Raw genomic sequence first — 21,068 nt, 5'->3', positions numbered from 1 at the left:
ACTTTTTGTAAATCTACTGTAGGTTTTTACATTTTTATTGCCACATGGTTCACATAAAATATCTTATAGACACAATAGTCTCTATTACACTGATAACAAATTAATTTCAATCACATACAATCCTCTCCCTACACTTTCTGTTTTTGATGTCAGAATTTACCTCTCTTTATATTGTATATCACTAACAAAATATTTTTCTCTATTCTTATTTTAATACTTCCCCCTAGACTAGAGCTAACTGGTTAACACACTACTATATTCAGTGTTAGAGTATTCTGTATGGGATTACACATTTACATTTGCAAGTCTGTTGTAAAATTTCACTTCTTTCATGTAATAATTAACATCCTTCATTTAGCTTGAAGAACTCCCTTCAGCAATCTTGTAAGACAAACCTGTGTTGGTGAGCTCCCTCAACTGTTGTTTGTTTGTGAAAGTCTATATCTCGTCTTCATTTCTGAAAGACAACCTTCCTGAGAAAAGTATTCTTGACTGGCAGGTTTACTTTCATCAGTTTGAATATATCATCCCTTTCTCTCCTGGCTTGACAGGTTTCTTCTCAGAAGTCCACTGATAATTCTTAAGGGAATTCCTTTTTGGGGAGCATTTGCTTTTCTCTCGATGCTTCTAAAATTCTCTCTTTGTCTTGATTATAAACAATGTGTCTTGGAGACAATCATTTTGAGTGAACTCTGAGGGGTGACCTATTAGCTACATGAACTTGGAGGCCTAAGTCTCATCAGATGTGTAACTTATCGGTATTATTTCTTTAAGTACAATCTCTGTCCCTTTCTCCCTGTCTCCTCCTTCTGGGACTCCAATAATGTGCAGGTTGTTATTGTGAATGTTATCCCAAAGTTCGCACAGGTTCTTTCACACCTTTTCATTCTTTTTGCTTCTTTGTCCTCTGGCTGACTAATTTCAATTTTCTTGTCTTGTGCCTCAAAGATTTTTCTGCTGTTGCTGATGCTCTCTGTAGCATTTTTTATTTTCTTGCATTTCATTCATTGTAATCTTAAGCAACAAAATTTCTATTTGGTTCCTTCTCTTTTTGTGCCTCATTGCACAGCTTGAGGGATCTCTGTTTTTGCCTCATTGCACAGTTGCCTGGCCAGGATAGAATACAGGCACAGCAGTGAAAGCATCGAATCCTAACCACTAAAACATCAGCAAACTCCCTGTTTGCTTCCATTTTTATGATTTCAGTCTCTGTACAGAAAAAAAAAAAAAAAAACTGAGTTTATTCTGCAGAGCAACTCAGAGCCTCGGCACAACTACTCTGTGCTCTAGGACCCACAGACTGCTCATAGGAGCTGGCATGCTACAAGTACTGAAGCCTGTGCACCTAGAGCCTGTGCTCAACAACAGGAGAAACCCCCACACAGTGAGGCCTGCTGTCCACAAAGAAGAGTAGTGCCTGTTTGCCACAACTAGAGAAAGCCCATGTGTGTCAACAAAGACCCAGTGAAACCAAAAATTGAAAACGATAATAATAATAATAATAATAAATAATTTTTTAATCTTATTTTCTTCACATACTCTTTCCCTGGATCTGATTGTTTATCTGCATTTTTTGGAGCTCTCTGAGCTTCTTGGTGGGTATACTTTATTTCTTTCATTATATGTCATTTATTTCATCACTTCCCAGTGGTGAATAGCCATGTGAGCTGCCCTGGGAGAAGTCCTGGGCATCTTCCCATCCCCAAGCACAGCCTAGAACTATGAAGACTGCAAGCGTGACTGTAGGTCAGAGCCCTGGACACCATGCAGAGCCATCAGCCAGGAACTGGGTGGGTTCAACTCACAACCAGGCCATCATTCTCAGGTCTTATATTGGTTCAGCAGCCTCTCCACATGTCCACAATGGAATTGGGGGGAGGAGGCTGTTGTGAAATACAATCTTTACTTGGCCACTCCTACATGACAGCTCTCTCTACCCTGAAGAATCACAGCAAGACCACATTTACATTTTCAGTAGTAACCAGATTAAAGCAATCTTGAAACAGTATGTCTTCAGAGGAGCCCATTAGTCTCAAATACTTCCTTTAAGAATTCAGTCATATCAGACCCCTCCATCCACATCTTTGAAATGTAAATAGACAAATGTACCTGATTTCCCCATCTATCCCTTCTTCTGGATCCCCTCTGTCTAGGTCTCACTTTCTTGCCCTCTTGTCCCACGTGGATGCAGGGTGTGGGTGAGCACCAATTTGCCATCCATCAACTAGAGAGAGATAGGAGCTGATATAATTTGCTCAGAAGGATAGATAATTGGACAGACAAGAAATGGCAATGTTCTGAAGAAATAGTAGGCAGGGATGGGAAGAATGGATTCATAAGGATTTGATAACCAACTAGACATGGGAGAAGAGCAAGAAGGAATCTTTATCTGCTTGAGGAATAAACAGATAAAGTAACCTAGGGAATGAGAGATGAAAAGGCAAAGGTAGTTACCCAGAGTTAGAGTTTTAATTGACCCATGAACACTTAAGCAGGATAAGAAAAGCTGTATCCATTCTCTCCCACCAGCAGATTCCCGCTTTGAAACCCACACCCAAGTCTGGTGCCCAAGAATAGGTTAAAAACAGGTGATGTGACATCTCAGGGAAGAACATACAGGAATGTTCAGGACTGAGTTTTTTTCATGAGTTTGTGAAATGAAAATATCTCCTGCCATATCAATAAATGAGAAATGTCACAGCCATCAACGATTTCTGGTCTCCAGTTGTGAATGAGGGCTCCCAAAACTGGTCCAGGGGATGCTGCCACCCCCATGGTGATGGCTGAGGAGCTGGGGGATGCAAGAAGCAGCCATTTGCTTCTCCTTAAGGTGAACTGGGAAACAAGGCTGGCCCCAGATAGCTGAGCTGCATATGGAAGGAATGAATCCAGTGAGACCAGAGGCTTGCATCTTCCCATATATCAGATCAGATCAGTTGCTCAGTCGTGTCTGACTCTTTGTGACCCCATGAATCACAGCATGCCAGGCCTCCCTGTCCATCACCAACTCCCGGAGTTCACTCAGACTCACGTCCATCGAGTCAGTGATGCCATCCAGCCATCTCATCCTCTCTCGTCCCCTTCTCCTCCTGCCTCCAATCCCTCCCAGCATCAGAGTCTTTTCCAATGAGTCAACTCTTCGAATGAGGTGGCCAAAGTACTGGAGTTTCAGCTTTAGCATCATTCCTTCCAAAGAACACCCAGGACTGATCTCCTTCAGAATGGCCTGGTTGGATCTCCTTGCAGTCCAAGGGACTCTCAAGAGTCTTCTCCAACACCACAGTTCAAAAGCATCAATTCTTCGGCACTCAGCCTTCTTCACAGTCCAACTCTCACATCCATACATGACCACAGGAAAAACCATAGCCTTGACTAGACGAACTTTTGTTGGCAAAGTAATGTCTCTGCTTTTGAATATGCTATCTAGGTTGGTCATAACTTTTCTTCCAAGGAGTAAGCGTCTTTTAATTTCATGGTTGCAGTCACCATCTGTAGTGATTTTGGAGCCCAATAAAATAAAGTCTGACACTGTTTCCACTCTTTCCCCATCTATTTCCCATGAAGTGGTGGGACCGGATGCCATGATCTTCGTTTTCTGAATGTTGAGCTTTAAGCCAACTTTTTCACTCTCCACTTTCACTTTCATCAAGAGGTTTTTGAGTTCCTCTTCACTTTCTGCCATAAGGGTGATGTCATCTGCATATCTGAGGTGATTGATATTTCTCCCGGCAATCTTGATTCCAGCTTGTGTTTCTCCCAATCCAGCGTTATAGAACGCTACATTCCTTAACTTGGTACTTGATCTTTGATGTTCAGATTCCCTGCTCCCTTTGTTGCAAACTTGTATACAGCCTGACTTCCCCTGCTGCCTCTTTGGAGCAGTTTTCTCAAAGCTACTGAGATGCTATATCTTTAGGGCTTCAAGTCTTAAGCATTCCCACCAAATAAAATAACTCTACCAGGTTCTGACTATACCTTTTGGTCAACAAAATCATCTTGCTAGGAAGGAGGGTGTGAATGTGGACCAAGTTTAGATACTTTTTCTAAGCAAGAGTGACCTGGAGCATCTGTGATCCCAGACAAATTCATGCCCTCATTAGCCTTTGAAGAAGATGAGAAAAGAGGGCAGTGCACTCATCGTGTATTTCCTTTGAGGAAAATGGTGTTTGAGGACCAATCCTCTAAAAGCATTTGACATGGAACGTGGTGAAAGTGAAAGTGAAGTCGCTCAGTCGTGTCCGACTCTTTGCGAACCCATGGACTGTAGCCTACCACTCTCCTCTGCCCATGGGATTTTCCAGGCAATAGTCCTGGAGTGGATTGCCATTTCCTTCTCCAGGGGATCTTCCCAATCCAGGGAGAGAACCTGGGTCTCCCGCATTGTAGACAGACGCTTAACTGTCTGAGCCAATGGAACATGGTAATTACTAACAAAGCAAAAAAAAAAAAAAAATTTTTACTTTATTTAGAATATTTCACTTTGAGCAATTTCCATATAACACAATCAGAGGTCAGCACTATTCTATTGAGATACAGGCAATTAGAATATCTGTGTCATGATCTTGTATTTAATACATCATGGAAAAGTCACTGTGGATGTTCCCAGGGCACTTAGTTCAACATCATCATACCCAGGGTCCCCTTTCTCCCCCTGGAGAAGCCAGGGGCTCTCTCCTCCTTCCCCAGGATCAGCTTCCTCTGTAAAGACGTTTAGATAAGAGCCTGAAAGAGGAAAGAGAGGTATGATTTAGAACAGAGACAAGGGGGCCAGACAGTGAAGAGGAAGCAAGTTAAGCAAGTGGTGATGAAAAAGCATCCCTGGAACTCAGGGGTGGTCAGGGAGGCTCAGACTATTTCATATCAGCTACAGTGAGGATGGATCCCAGCTGTCCTCTCAGGTCCAGTCCATTTACTCTCTGGGGCCTCAGCTCATGTGGAAACCCTGCATCACAGGAGACCTGTGCTCACACAGGAGCTCTGAGACCTGCCTCCAGGCAGTGAAGTGCTAGTAATTCAGTTATGTCTGACTCTTTGCAACCCTATGAACTGTAGTCTGCCAGGCTCCTCTATCCATGGGATTCTCCAGGCAAGAATACTGGAGTGGGTAGCCATTCATTTCTCCAGGGGATCTTCCTGCTCGAGGGATCAAACCCTGGTCTACTGAATTGCAGGCAGATTCTTTACCATCTGAGCCACCAGGGAAGCCCATCAAATGCATGAGATTACCCATGTTTTGAAATGTAGAGAGGTTTGGCATTGAGGAGCTCAAATTCACCCTTTCCTGGACAGAGACCAGAGATTACAGGGGATCAGCTAATCCCCACTCACCTGTCTGAGACCTCATCCCATCTTCTTTCTTTGGGAGCACTTCCTCCTTGGTCCCCTGAGAGGCAGGAGGAGCCCCAGGCACTAGTACCTCTTCTGCATCATTGTAATCCTTACCAGAGGCATCAGTCCTTTGATCTGGCACTTCTGACGGCAGAGCAGGGATCAGATGAAACCACAGTAAGGGGGTTGATCTGGGACATACCTAAGATCCCTTCTGACCCAGAGTTTCTGAGATGCTAAATAGAGGCACCAGTCACTCCTTGTTTCAAAAGATTTTTCTCTCTGAGACCATGTTTCATTTTGATGTGTCCATAAACCAAAACATGACTTTAAATATCTTAATATTTCCTGATTGAAAATATATATCTCAAAGAAACTCTCCTACCATTGAGCATTATTAAAGAATTTTGACAAACTGTGCTTCACAGATGTTATTTTTAAAACCAGTGTGTGTCACTTGTGATTCTTAACACAGAGAGCCCGGCCCCAAATGTGTGACATCACAGAACAGCCAGAGAGGAGAAGGACAGACCAGATCCGGACACAAGTGATCCCTCTGGTCCATCAAAAGAAGACTGTAAAGAAAGACTTCCCTTACATCTGCTCTCTATGAGGAGGGAAACTCTCCTCTGCAACACTCAGCTGAAGCAGGTCCACCTCTTATTACCTGGAGCAGATCTGGAGTCAATTTTGTCCTCACCATCTGACAGGAAGCCTAAAGTGGAGACAAACATCACACAACACACAGAATGACCCTCCCACACCCACGGGACCAGTGTTAAGGCTTAGAAGGGATGGGTCTGGCTCTTGCAGTGTAGACAGAGGCTGGGGCTCACGGGGCTGTGAGAGGCCATCCTGTCACTTTGGAGAGCTGCCTCTGTGAGCCTGGGGAAGGTGTGGGGTCTGCAGATGCTGAGAAAATGCACACACCCAGTGGGTGTGACAACCAGAGGTCCCAGGAGGGCAGGCAGAGACACCCACCTGGGCTGCCCAGAAGACCCTCCTTCTGAGTCACAAGGTGATCGAGCTCCTCGTACACGGCTTCAGCAAGAGCATCTTCATAGCTGGATAAGGCTGAGAGATGCCCCAGCAGGTCAGAGATGCTGCTCCAGACACCCTGATATAGCAGGCTGAGAGATCCCCTAGCAGGTCAGAGGTGCCACCCCAGACATCCCAGTCCAGCAGGCCCACGCTTTATCTCCCCGATGTTCACACAGAGGCTGCCTGGACCTCAGGATCATCTCCCACCCCATGCACCATGTCAGCACCTTCTCTCCTGGTCTGACCTGAATTCACAGCTCAGCCCCGACTCTCTGGTCTTGTAGGAGAGGCTATGACTTATAAAAGTTCACGCCCCAGTCCTAAGAACCTCTGTCTACTCACCCCTTAGAGCTCAGCACGGAGCACATGGAGTTCTTCAGACTCACAACACAGACCTGGCCTAGGTTCCCCTCCTCACACCTGCCCCATCTCCTGCCTCCACACACTCTCCCTGGTCACTGGTTCCCCCGGAAGCCCACCTCTGCACTCTGCTCTCCATCTGAACACCTGAGTCACCAGGATGATGAGGACCAGGAAGAGAAGGGACCCCAGGATGAGGCAGAGGACCCCAGGCAAGGAGAAGATCCCAGGGAGAGGACTTGAAACTGGTCTGGACCCTAAAGAGAACAAGGCAACAGGGGTGGGAGAAGGTCCTGGGCACAGAGAAACCCCTTGTGCCAGCATTTCCAGGGGCTCCAGACAATGGCATCCCAGCCTCAGACACAAGTGCACTGACAGTGACCTGGCTCCCCCAGGTCTCATCCTGAGATGGGTCAACTCCACTCCGGCCAGTGTGGCCCTGAGGCAGAGCCAGGGATTGTCAGGGAGTTGCCCTGCTGAGACAGCCTCTGAGGACCTGGCTCATCCCCTCTCCTTGGGCTTCAGGAGCAGAGCATCAAACAATCTTGGGACCCGCACCTCACTGAAGAGGAGCAACACTCAGAGGCAGGTGGGAGAACCTTAGATTCTGCAACACAGGAACCAGTCTCCCTTGGGCCCCAGTCATGAGAAAAATGCAGCCCCAGGAACCAAGGCAGAGGAGTTCCCCAACATAACGCCCCAGGCTCCTCCCCAACAGCCAGGGCTCCTCAGGCTCTTTCCTCTCCTGAGCTGTCAGAGGGCCCACAGAACAAGTCCCCAGACTTGAGTATTCTCTCCTGCCCATGGGTATTCACAGTACCTACGGCAGTTGGGGGCAATGTTTTCCTTACACCTAAAGAGAAAAACAGCAGTGTGAGGAAAAGAAATTGGCCAGAAAGCAGGGCAAACCCATTTTTCCCTCCTGAGCCTGAAATCAGACCTCAGTCTCCACAACACCAGTGTCTCGTCCTCGCAGCTCCCCCGTCCTAGATCAGAGCCCCAGGACCTGGACACTGTCTAAATACAAACTCCCCACCACGCCTGGCCCAGCCCAGTGCCCCCGCAGTGCCCCAGCTCACCCAGGGTGGACCCCGAACCCCTCACTCACCAGAGCACCTCACACCAGCATCCTCCTTGTGCTTGCAGTCACTCTGCCCCCAGGGCTCCGCAGCACAGTCCCACAGGGAGGACTGCCGGCCCCTGCACCGCACCTCGTCCAGCCAGATGCTCCCATTTCCAGGGCCAAACGCCGCAGCCCACACAGCTTCCAGGGCCTGGCCACAGCCCAGCTGCTGACACACCACCTCAGCCTCTGCCAGGCTCCAGGAGTCATTGCACGCAGTGCCCCAGGAGCCACTATGCCAGACCTCCACCCATCCTGAGCGCTTGCTGTCTCCTCCCTTGAGCTGGAGCTTCTCTCTGTCTGAAAAGGCAGCAGCCCCTCCTGTGACTGCCCTGGTGGGAGGAAGGAGCCCCTGGGAGCCACTGGGGAGGGGGCGGGGCTGACATACCTGTGCAGGGGGCAGCAGTTGGACAGCTCTTGGGTCTTCTTCCTGCAAACAAGAAGGAAACACTGGATCAGGAACAGCTGGGGGTGATCCCCAGATAGGATTATCTAAGGTCCTTGGGTCAGTGCAAATGACACATGAAAACACAGGCTCATTCATTAACTCCTGGGCTGAAACTTTCACTGCATCTGATCACAGCTGAAATTACTTTAAATATTTACTTGTTTATCAGTCTTCACACCCCACAGCAAATATAAACACAGACATCTACAAATGTACACATCAGTTCAGTTCAGTTCAGTCACTCAGTTGTGTCCGACTCTTTGTGACCCCATGAATCGCAGCATGCCAGGCCTCCCTGTCCATCACCAACTCCCAGAGTTCACTCAGACTCACGTCCATCGAGTCAGTGATGCCATCCAGCCATCTCATCCTCTGTCGTCCCCTTCTTCTCCTGCCCCCAATCCCTCCCAGCATCAGAGTCTTTTCCAATGAGTCAACTCTTCACATGAGGTGGCCAAACTCTTAATGAAAGTTCCATTAGAAGAAGGACCTTGTATATCTTATATGTGCCATGTTTCTGCTATTAGGACAGTGCCTGCACATTGTATGCACTCATTCAACAAATATGTATGGAAAACCTTTTCTAAATACCTAGATAAGGGCTTCATAAATAGTTATTGAATGAATGAATAGATGAATAAAATTCAGTAAAATAAAACTTTAAATTCACACTAATCAGTGAAATAGTAAACCAAATATAAGTGAATGGTAATAGTCTATGATAATAGCTCATATTAAAAATAATCAGTCCAGAAGAACAGAGTTAATTTATACTCAAAATCTCATATATGTAATTTTAATGGAAAATTATTAGATAGATTATAAGCTACTCTTACCTACTATTCAGTGTGACAAATGGGCAAGTGAAGACTACTGTTGTAAAAGGAAACTCTCTTTTCTAAATTTATTTTTAATTGGACAATATTGATCTACAATGCAGTGTTGGTTATGTGTGTGTGTGTGTTAGTTGCTCAGTAGTGTCTGACTGTTTGTGACCTATGGAATGCAGCCCGCCAGGCTACGCTGTCCATAGGATTTTCCAGGCAAGAATACTGGAGTAGATTGCTATTCCTTTCTCCACTGGATCTTCCCTATTCAGGAATCGAACCCAGGTCTCCTGCACTGCAGGCAGTTTCTTTGCTGTCTGAGCCACCCGAAAAGTCCATAGTGTTGGTTAGGAATCTCTTAAAAAGGAAATATACAGGAAAGAGTTAGTATAATTCTAAGAAGATATATGGACACATATATGTACACACTGAGTAAGGCAGAAATTTTTGCAATAGAGTAAAAAAAAAAAAAAAAAAACCTACAGAGAAAAATTTGTATTGAGAAGATGTGGAAATAACAAACAAAAGACTGAAAAGTATATATAAAAGAATTGAAGCTGAGAGAAATAAATACAAATTCAAAGCAACACAAAAAACCAGAAGGGTAAATAGTACCTGTCATAAAGTATCAAAATTTGTATATTCTTTCCAGATCATCCTATCAAACCTCCTACCCACTCTATGCAAAGAACCTCTGAGAAAATGATGGCAGGACGTTTGTGAGCAAGTTGCTCATTTTCATGGTCAAAGACTTTACCACCTCTCAACTCCCAGTGTTTAATTGTAGGAAAAATATCATCAATAAAAGGTCTAATAGTTTAATGCCTCTTTGGCCTCAAATGGAAAAGACAAAGAGATGAAAAAAGAGAGGCAAGGAAGGGAGTGAGCCTCTGCTTTTGAAATATCTCTCTCCACATTCTTAGCTGTGGGTTTCAGGCAACATTCAGCATACCATTCAAGGTGTACCTGAATGGGGTGTGTGTGTTTGTGTATATGCAGGGGGAGGGAAGGAGAGAGAGAAACAGACAGAGAAATGTTGAAGTAAGTAAGGTGCTATGGTTTAACTATTTGTTGCCTTCCCCAACATTTATTTATTTCATTCAACATTTATTTTCAAAATCCCATTTCCCAATGTAACAATTTTTAGTGGTGGAGCCTTCTCAAACTCTTCCAAAAACAGAAGAAAGAAACACTTCCAAACTTATTTTATGAGGCCAACATTATTCTGATACCAAAACCAGATAAGGACACCACAAGAAAAGAAAATTACAGGCTAATACTCTGATAAATATAGGTGCAAGAATCCTCAACAAAATATTAGAAAACTTAATTTGACAATGCACCAAAAGAATCATACACCATGATCAAGTGATGTTTGTTCCAAGGATGCAAGGATAATTCAACATTCACAAACTAATAGATGTAATACACCAAATAAAGAAAACGAAGGTAAAAATCATATCTCAAAGGATGCAGAAAAAAATGTTTGACAAATTCAAAATCCATTTATGATAAAAACTCTTTTACAAAGTAGTTATAGAAGGATTGCATCTCAATATAATTAAGGCCATATGAGAAGTTCACAGGTAACATCATATTTGACTGTAAAAAAACAAAAGCTTCTCCTCTGAAGTCAGACACAAGACAAAATTATCTACTCTCACCACTTTTATTCAACTTAGTTTTGGTAGTCCTGTCCAGATCCATCAGGCAATAAAAAGAAAATCAGACATGCAAATCTGAAAGGAAGAGGCAAAACTGACACTATTTGCACATTGAAAAGTGAAAGTGTTAGTCACTCAGTCATGTCTGACTCTTTACAACTCCAAGGACTGTAACCTGCCAGGCTCCTCTGCCCACTGGGATTCTCCAGGCAAGAATACTGGAGTGGGTTGCCATTCCCTCCTCCAGGGGATCTTCCCAACCCAGGGATCAAACCCGAGTCTCTTGCATTGCAGATGGATTCTCTACCATCAGAGTCATGAAGAAGGAGACTCCCTTACATGATATTATATATAGAAAACCCTAAAGATTTCACCAAAAATATGAGAACTAATACACTCAGTAAAGTTGTAGAATGAAAAATCTATATACAAAAATCAGTTGCATTTCTATGCACTAACAATAAACTGCCATGAGGAGAAACTGAGAAAACAATTTGATTTACATTTGCATGAAAATGAATAAAATATCTAGGAATAAACTTAACCAAGGAGGTGAAAGACCTGTATGCCGAGGTCCAGCCCCGGCTGATCCAGGGAGTTCGAAGCTGGGACGGCGTCAGCGAGGATCAGGATACAATAGCTTCAATTAGATATTAATTAGAGATGTAAAGGGTAATAGAATGAAGATAGCTCAGCAGGAAAATTCAGTGGAGAAAAGAGGCTGAGTAGCTTGGTTTACGCGGGAGACCAATAAAACTTCAAGACAAGAAGTTTGTACCACTTACGTAGGCCGCAGGCGTCCTTCCATTCTCCCGAAGGAGAGGAGACACTGAGGCCTCCCCAGTTGGATCTTAGAAGCCCAGGCAAAATCAGTAAGCTTGGTGGGTTCCGAACTCCAGACGGAGATTCAGCCAGAGTTTGAGAGAGAGCGACATGGGGAGACCAGTATTTCGAGAAACTGATCCCAATTCTTTATTTTCCATGGTCTACTTTTATACACTGAGATGTTATGCAAAAGTCACACGGGGTCAGCAGTCCTGACTTTTATCAAAGTCAGGTGCTTCATACAAATGTATACAGAGGTCTTAGGGGTGTTACATCATCTTCTGGCCATGGGGCCTGCTGACAATTTATGACCCTCTCCTTATGACAGCAGTCAGTCAACCAGGACACTTATTTCTCCAGGGGTGATTATTCTTAAAAAAGACTCCACCTTCTGAAGGTACCAGATAAAGTTACATTCCTACAGGGTGAGAGTGTAGTGGGTTTTAATTAAGGAAAGAATTTACTTAGCCTAAGGTCTAACGTGATTAATATCAAAGGTTAATACTTATTTCTTCTATATATTCATTAATGTGTGTAAGGGCAGCGGATGTGGAGACTTAGCAACAAACATTGGCTCAACAAATGAAAAACCCTTTACCAATACAATTTCTAATCAGCCCACTATACTTATACTAATGGTTTTCTAACTTTTCTAAAGAATCTGTTTTTAGAATGTTTAAAGCATCTCGTGCCTCTCATGGTTGGGAGGCTGTGAGCAATCACATGTGGCCAGACAAGCCTGTCAGGCAGGCTAGAGAACCTTCGGAGGAGTTTGTAGGTTAAAACACTCTCGTCATGCCCAGAAATTATATTAACTGGAGCTCTAAGTTAACTCCTTCTCCCAAAGAGGTGGTGGGGGACAGCCCCCCATAAAGTCAGAGGTGTAGGTGAGAGCACAAAGTAGTAAAGTAGGCAGGCTCTGGTTATGGGGGTAGATGCTCGAGAATTTCCAGGGGGACTCCTGAGGCTCAATTCCACTTTTGCGTATGTCGAGCCTCCTTCCTCATGACCTTTGCCACAGATAGAGGTCCTCCCGGCGGCTCCCTGCACCTGTACACTGAAAACTATAAAATATTGATGAAAGACACTGAAGATGACTCAAATAAATGGAAAGATATTCTGTGCTCATGGATTGGAAGATCTAATATTATTAACATGCCCATACTACCCAAAGCAATCTACAGATTCACTGCAATCCTTACCAAAATTTCCATGGAAACTTTCACAGATACAGACAAACAATCCTAAAATTTGCATGGAACCACAAAAGACACTGAATACCAAAGCAATCTTGAGAAAGAGTAATAAAGCTGGAAGTGTCATACTTCTTGTTTTCAAACTATGTTACAAAGCTATATTAATCAAAACAGTACGTTGTTGGTATAAAAATGGACACAGAGATCAATGGAACAGAATAGAGAGCCCAGAAATAAACCCACATTTGTACGTCAATTAATTTTTTACAAAGAAGCCAAGAGCATACAATGAGGAAAGGACAGTTTTTTCAGTAAATGGCATTGGGAAACTGGACAGCCGCATGCAAAAGAATGAAACTGAACCACTATCTTACACCACACAAAAATTAACTCAAAGTAGATTAAAGACTTGATCACAAGTCCTAAAGCCATAAAATTTCTACAGGAAAAAACAGAAAATAAAATCTTTGACATCAGTCTTCATGAGGATTTTTTGGATTTGACACCAAATCAAAGGGAACAAGAGTAAAAACAAGCAGTTGGGACCACATAAGGCTACAAAGCTTCTGCCCAATTAAGGAAACCATCAACAAAATGAAAAAGCAACCTATGGAACTGGAGAAAATATTTACATATTATATTTCTGATAACGATTATTATCCTAAATACACAAGGAACTCACACAACTCAGTAGCAAAAATCAAACAATATGGCTTTAAAACAATGGGCAGAGAAACTGATAAATATTTTTTTAAAGAATACATACAACTTGACAATAGGTACATGAAAATGTGCTCAACACTATTAATCATCAGAACATACAAATCAAAACCACAATGAGATATCACCTCATATCCTCTAGAAAGGCTTTTATCAAAAAGAAGAAATAACAGGAGTTGAGGAGAATGTGAAGAGACAGGAAAGCTTTTGCACAGTTAGAGGGAATGTAAGTTGATGCAGCCCCTATGGAAACAGTATTGAGGTGCATCAAAAATTAAAAATAGAATTGCCATATGATTTAGCAATTTCACTTTGGGGCATTTATCTGAAGGAAACACTAACTTGAAACAACAATGTTCAGTGCAGCAATATTTGTTCAGTTGTTAGGTTGTGTCTGACTCTCTGCAACCTCATGGACTGCAGCATGCCAGGTTCTTCTGTGCTTCACTATCTCCTAAAGTTTGCTCAAATTCATGTCCACTGAATTGGTGATGCTATCTAACTATCTCATCCTCTGTGGCCCACTTCTCCTTTTTGCCTTCAGTCTTTCTCAGCATCAGGGTATTTTCCAATGAGTCAGCTCTTCTCATCAGGTGGCAGAAGTACTGGAGCTTCAGCTTCAGCATCAGTCCTTCGGATGAATATTCAGAGTTGATTCCCTGAATGGACTGGTTGGATCTCCTTGCTGTCCAAGGGACTCACAATTTATTTGTTGCATCCAAGCACCACAATTCAAAAGCATCAACTCTTTGGCACTCAGCTTCTTTATAATCCAACTCTCACATCCATACATGACTACTGAAATAAACATAACTTTGACTATATGGACCTTTGTCAGCAAAGTGATGTCTCTGCTTTTTAATACTCTGTCTAGGTGTGTCATAGCTTTCCTTCCAGGGAGCAAGCCTCTTTTAATCTCATGGCTACCATCACCACCAGCAGTGATTTTGGAGCCCAAGAAAAGAAAATCTGTCTGTATCCACTTTCTCCCTTTTTATTTGCCATGAAGTGATGGGGCCAGATGCCATGATCTTAATTTTTAGAATGTTGAATGTTGAATGTTGAGCTTTATGCCAACTTTTTCACTCTCCTCTTTCACCCTCAACAAGAAGCTCTTTAGTTCCTCTTCTCTTTCTTCCAATAGAGTAGTATCATCTGCATATCTGAGGTTGTTGATATCTCTCATGGCAATCTTGATTCCAGCTTGTGATTCATTCAGCCTGGCATTTCCCATGATGTATTCTACATATAATTTAAATAAACAGGGTGACAATATACAGCCTTGATGAATTCCTTTCCCAATTTTGAACAAGTCAGTTGTTTATATCCAGTTTCAACTGTTGCTTCTTGACCTGCATACAGGTTTCTCAGGAGGTAGATAAGGTGGTCTGGTATTCTCATCTCTTTAAGAATTTTCCACAATTCGTTGTGATCCACATAGTCAAAGGCTTTAGTCTAGTCAATGAAGCAGATGTTTTTCTGGAATTCTCTGGCTTACTCTATGATCCAACAAATGTTGGCAATTTGATCTCTGGTTCCTCTGCCTTTTCTAAACCCAGTTTGTACATCTTGGAAGTTCTCAGTTCACTTATTGCTGAAACCTAGCTTGAAAAACTTTGAGCATAACCTTTCTAGCATGTGAAATGAGCACAATTGTGCAGTAGTTTGAACATTCTTTGGCACTGCCCTTCTTCAGGATTGGAATGAAAATTGACCTTCTCCGGTCCTGTGGCCACTGATGAATTTTCCAAATTTGCTGATATATTGACTGAAGCACTTTAACAGCATTACTTTTTAGTATTTTATAGCAATATATACAAGAGCCAAACAAGGTAAGTCTTCACTGATGGATGAATGGATAAAAAAAAATGTAATATAGACATATATCCACCCATAAAAAAGAAGAAATTTTTGCCAGTTTCAACAAGGATGGACCTTGAAGGCATTAGGCTAGGTGAAATAAATCAGACAGAGAAAGGAAAATACCATAAAATCTCATTTATATGTGTAATCTTAAAACAAAACACAAGTTCAGAGATGCTGAGTAGTTGGTGGCTGCCAGAGGTGGGGAATTTGGTGTGGCAAATGTAGTCAAAAGGTATAAATTTGAGTTGTAAAATTAATAGGTGAAGAGATATAACATACAGCATGGTGACTATAGTGAATACCATACTGTCTATTTGAAAAATGATAAGAAAATACATCTTAAACACCCTCATCATATAAGAAAAATATTTAACTATATATATGGTCATGGATATAACTAGACTTACTGTAGTGATCATTTATCAATACACACAAATATATAAGCATTATGTTGCACACAGCAAACAACATAATGTTATGTCAATTATATCAATTAAAAACTTTTAATAAAGCAAGTTTGGAACATGTGGATTAAATTAGCTCCATCCAACTTCACTTTATAAACTCAACTTAAATGTAGCACTTAGATTTTAAAATATCAAATCTGAATACTATCCTACAGGGTTGGGACAGACACAGAAACAGACAGTAAGTCACCTGCACATGAGATGTAGGCTTCCTCCTTTGGAGAGCAGGAACTGTATTCCCAAGGGTCAGAAGGACACTGCCAGACAGAGGTATCAGTTTTCCAACATTGGATTAAATCTACCCACTGGAGTCTAGAACCTTCCCTGAGACAAACAGAAGCGTTGAGACTTCCACTGTCCCCACAGCCAAGCTGTCTGCAGATCACGGACACAGTGATGTCTTCCATGGGGCTGCGGCAGACACTGCCCCAGGTCCCATTGTAGAAAACTCCCAGCCACCCAGCACACTGCTGGTCCTCACTCACCATCCTGAGGGCCAGGAACTCTGAGGTTGAAGGTAAGGAGATGGGACACAGTGAGCACCCCACTCAGTGCTCTGGGTTTTCCTCTCTCCCCAGAATTGTGAACACTCATCTCTGACTCAGCTGAGGAAGCAAATCCACTAGATGACCAGAGTGAAACCTGTCTCATTTTTATCTGACTTTGTCCATCTGTGTCTGTCTTTCTAAATATTTCTATCACCATGATGTAGTGGATATGTACTGAGAGGAAGACCAACCTGGACACCTGAAAGGGAGTGGAAGCTGATACCTGCTTCCTGACAAAACATCAAAAAGAGTGTATGAAAGGGATGTGATGTGGACAGTGTGGAGGCAGATAGACTAATGGACCTGTGACTGTTTCCTTATCTGGCAAAGGAGACTTTACAGATGTGATTAAGGTAAGGACCTTGAGATTACCCTGAAATATGGATTAACCACCTGAGCACAGTCTAATCACAATCTTAGACTCACTATCCTTTAGAGTGGAATACTTTTCCTCGTTCTGGTTAGAAGGAGATGTGAATATAACAGTTAGAGATGTGGAGCGATGCTGGTCTGATGATGAACAGAAGGGGGTTATGAACAAAAGCAGGCAGGCAGTTTTTAGAAGCTTGAAAAGACAAGAAACAGATTCTTTCCCAGAGGCTTAGAGGTGATGTGACTCTACTGAAACCTTGATCCCCATCCAGTGAGATTCCTGCTGGACATCTAAGCTACAGAAGTGTAAGGAAGTACATGTGTTGTTTTAAACCATTAACTATGTGGAAATTTGATACAAAACAAAAAAACTAGCACCTTGGATTTAAGACTTCTCTACCATATGTACCAGAAGAGTGAGCCCTGATTTCAAGGAAAACTGAGAAAAGGCTCTGCCAGCAAACACTACTGAGGAGAAAGGACCAGAATCTCAACTGCTGCACGAGGCAGTGAAAGCACCTCGTCTTCACGTCTGCTGGAAAGACAGGCTTCATGGGAGGAAGCCTCCTTCTCTGGTCCTTTCAGCATCTCTCCCTCAGGGTTCAGACTCCCGTCCTCCTGGGCCCTCCCCTCCCCTAGCAGGTGGACAGTGTGGAGTGCTGACCTGAGCAGATGACCCCGGCGTCCTCCTTGTGTCTGCAGTCGTGCCGCCCCCACCCCCGGGAAGGGCACCTCCACACGTGGGACTCCTTTCCTGTGCAGTTCAGGTCGTCCAGCCAGATGGGCCCTGATCCTGCCCCGAAGTGAGCAGACCCCGTGGCACTGAGGGCTTCTCCACAGCCCAGCTGCCTGCACACCACGTGGGCATCGTCCAGGTCCCAGTAGTCATCACAGATGGTGCCCCAGGAGCCCTGGTCAAGGATCTCCACTCTCCCGGCGCAGGGACCGCCCCCATCCACCAGGCGGAGCTGTCTACTGTGAGGAGTGAGAAATGGGACAATGAGGCGTTGACCTGGGGAATGAATAGGGTCTTCTGTCCTGTGGGACCTTCACCCGAGCAGTAGGGAGCTCTCTCCTCTGAGGCTGCAGACCCTGCTTGTTTCAGACACGGAGTCATTGCACTGGGGCAGCACCTGCGTGCGGTTTCCTGAAAAAAGACCGATGATTAGAGGGTTGGGAGGGTTGAAGAGCAGGAAACTCAGTTAAGCAAAATAATTTTTAGGAGGGGAGGGGAGTTTGGGGGGAAATGGATACATGTGTATGTATGGACGAGTCCCTGCCTGTTCACCTGAAACTGTAACAACATTTTTAATCGGCTAAACCCAATACAAAGTAAAAAGTTCAAAATTAAAAAATAATAATAATAATGACCTAGTGATGGAGCTGAGATGAAAGCTGTAACATACCAGTAAAGTTACCATAATCTTGGTGTTCCCTTTCTCTATGAACAGCCCTGGTCCTGACATGCCACGATTCCTGTTTTAAGCCAAGCTTTGCCCTAAGAATGAGTTAAATAAGTTGCTCTATCCTTAATCTACCCCTAAATAGAGTAAGCAAAACAAAATCCTTTCTGAAGGATTTGTTCAATTTTTTATCTACAATGTTTGTGATTTTAAAAACACTTATATAAAAGAGATCTCAAAAAAATAAAAATAAAAGAGATCTCATGGAAAACAAGAGGAAAAAGAAACATTTAGGGGGACAGAGTGGGGCCTGGTTCTGCTGAGGAGGCGCGGCGGGGGACCGGCTTGGAAAATGCCAGTGGCGGTGATGGCGGAAAGTTCCTTTAGTTTCAAAAAGTTGCTGGATCAGTGCGAGAACCAGGAGCTCGAGGCTCCAGGAGGAATTGCTACACCCCCAGTGTATGGTCAGCTTCTAGCTTTGTATCTACTCCATAATGACATGAACAATGCAAGATATCTTTGGAAAAGAATACCACCTGCTATAAAATCTGCAAACTCGGAACTTGGGGGGATCTGGTCAGTTGGCCAGCGGATATGGCAGAGGGACTTCCCCGGGGTCTACAGCACCATCAACGCCCATCAGTGGTCTGAGGCTGTCCAATCAATCATGGAAGCTCTCAGAGATGCAACCTGGAGACGAGCCTTCGCCCTGGTCTCCCAAGCCTATACCTCCATCATCGCCGATGATTTCGCAGCCTCTGTTGGACTCCCTGTAGAGGAGGCTGTGAAAGGTATCCTTGAACAAGGCTGGCAAGCCGACTCCACCATAAGGATAGTCATGCCCAAGAAGCCAGTTGCAGGGGCCCTGGATGTTTCCTTTAACAGGTTTATTTCCTTATCAGAGCCCGCCCCTGTTCCACCCATCCCCAAAGAGCAGCAGTTAGCCAGACTCACCGATTATGTGGCTTTCCTCAAAAACTGACCATTCTGAGTTCAAGATCCACCTTCAGAAGCCTGAATACTGACAAGTAGAGAAATGTAAAATTTTTATTTTCAATTTTATTGGATGAATGAATCACCTTGGCATACTTTACTATGTGATAAAATACATATACAATATCAAGTATATTATATACATTTTGTCCTTAAAACATGCTGAATGGTTGTTGAAACATTTCTCGTTTTGTAATGTTTGACAATTTGGAGTCCAGCAGTATTATGCAGTTTATGTTTCCTAGTGACTCGTAAATACAGCCCTCCTGCTTCTTGTAGAACAGTGGTCGTCAAGTGTTGTTCCTGCCACGGCGCACAGCGCATCCTCCCACCTGCACCGTAGGTTAGTAGTCACCGTGGTGCATTGCAGTGTGAGGAGGACACCCCAGAGGCAGTGTCTGCATTGCTGGGGATAGTAATTCACACCCTCTTTGGAGACCATGCTCTTTTCCTCTGCCCACCTGAGAATCACAAATACAAAATGCTGAGACCGAGCTGAGGAACAAGACCATTTCCCTGGTAAACCAGTTTGCTTTAGATTTTTTTTCTGAGAGCGTGAGTACATCCATTGCTGGCTGTGGAGGGCTTGCCATGAAAGTGCAACATTTAAGACATTTGTGAGAAGTATGAAGCTGTAATACTTCCTTTCAGAAGAAGGGAGATGTCAGTGTGGAATGCATTGTTGGGGAAAGAAGCTATTACGTGATACACTTTGTACAACTGGTCTGCAGCCTATAGGTTGCTTATGTTTATGCCTTGGGTCAGATTCTGCCCATGGGAGAAATACTGAACACGTCTTTCCTTTTTTTGTGTGACAGCCCTCTGAACATTTGAAGTTGTGTATTGTATTTTCAGGTTAAATCCACCCCCTAGTTCATTTATTCTGCCTTTGTTCAATACATATTTAATTGAATTCTTCAACTGTTTTATTGAAAGTAGTTTCTAGAGGTTTCACTATCCTGTCTTCCTGCGGATGTGTTCTAGTTTGTCATTGTCTCTATTAAAGTACAAATTTCTTAATTAAAAAAAAAAAGAAACATTTAAAAAATTTCCCAGAGTATTTGGCTCTTAGAGTTACCTGACAGAGAGTTTATTTTATTTATTTGTATTAATTTTTATTTGAGCATAATGGCTTTACGACATTATGGTAGCTTCTGCTGTACAGCAAATTCAATACGTTATATATACATGTAAGGGGTTCCTAGGTGACTCAGTGGTAAAAAAAAATCTGCCTGCCAAATAGGAGACTGGGGTTCCATCCCTAGTTGGGAAGATCCTCTGGGGAAAGAAATGGCAACCCACTCCAGTATTCTTGCCTGGGAAATCCTATGGACAAAGGAATGTCGCAGGCTACAGTCCATGAGGTCACAAAAGAGTCAGACACAACTCAGCGACCAAAGAGCAATGACACACATATATATTTCCCCTCTTTCTTGGATTTACTTTCTATTTAGGTCACCAGAGAGCACTGAGTAGAGTTCCCTGTGCTATACAATAGGTTATTATTTATCTATTTTATGTGTTCAGTTCAGTTGCTCAGTAGTGTCCGACTCTTTGTGACCCCATGAACTGCAGCACACCAGGCCTCCCTGTCCATCACCAACTCCCGGAGTTCACTCAAACTCATATCCATCGAGTCGGTGATGCCATCCAGTCAACTCAGCCTCTGTCATCCCCTTCTCCTCCTGTTCCCAATCCCTCCCAGCATCAGAGTCTTTTCCAGTGAGTCAACTCTTCACATGAGGTGGCCAAAGTATTAGAGTTTCAGCTTTAGCATCAGTCCTTCCAATGGACACCCAGGACTGATCTCCTTTAGAATGGACTGGTTGGATCTCCTTGCAGTCCAAGGGACTCTCAAGAGTCTTCTCCAACACCACAGTTCAAAAG

At 43.5% G+C, this 21,068-nt stretch overlaps 2 protein-coding genes and 1 pseudogene across 2 annotated transcripts in view; 2 read left to right on the top strand and 1 right to left on the bottom strand.

The window, feature by feature from the left end:
- LOC139182962 (antigen WC1.1-like) overlaps positions 1-21,068 on the top strand; it is a gene marked incomplete in the record, with an annotated part of 771,738 nt that overhangs the window by 397,375 nt on the left and 353,295 nt on the right.
- On the bottom strand, positions 5,995-18,251 carry LOC139183045 (antigen WC1.1-like). The gene is made up of 9 exons (XM_070788784.1): positions 18,204-18,251; positions 17,919-17,932; positions 17,450-17,832; positions 16,056-16,370; positions 8,241-8,282; positions 7,838-8,152; positions 7,550-7,582; positions 6,849-6,986; positions 5,995-6,402 (listed from the first exon to the last, which is right to left on the bottom strand). Exons 1-9 carry the CDS (start codon positions 18,249-18,251, stop codon positions 6,161-6,163), a joined length of 1,530 nt encoding a protein of 509 aa, XP_070644885.1. The 3' UTR covers positions 5,995-6,160.
- Positions 18,490-19,277, top strand: LOC139182966 (COP9 signalosome complex subunit 8 pseudogene; annotated as a pseudogene).

The sequence above is a fragment of the Bos indicus genome, chromosome 5 (genome assembly GCF_029378745.1).
Source record: "Bos indicus isolate NIAB-ARS_2022 breed Sahiwal x Tharparkar chromosome 5, NIAB-ARS_B.indTharparkar_mat_pri_1.0, whole genome shotgun sequence".
In the NCBI taxonomy this organism is placed as follows: domain Eukaryota; kingdom Metazoa; phylum Chordata; class Mammalia; order Artiodactyla; family Bovidae; genus Bos; species Bos indicus.
Note: the sequence above shows the minus strand (reverse complement) of the source record. Positions and strands in the feature narration are given on the sequence as shown.

Excerpts from the sequence above, each read along its gene's own strand:
- LOC139183045 (XM_070788784.1), bottom strand. The coding sequence starts at position 18,251 with ATGTCAGGACCAGGGCTGTTCATAGAGAAAGGGAACACCAAGATTATG. Across the intron at positions 8,283-16,055 it reads AGCCTACATCTCATGTGCAG|GAAGAAGACCCAAGAGCTGT; the intron begins GTGACTTACTGT and ends TCTTGTTTGCAG. Across the intron at positions 6,403-6,848 it reads ATGGAGAGCAGAGTGCAGAG|CCTTATCCAGCTATGAAGAT; the intron begins GTGGGCTTCCGG and ends GGCATCTCTCAG.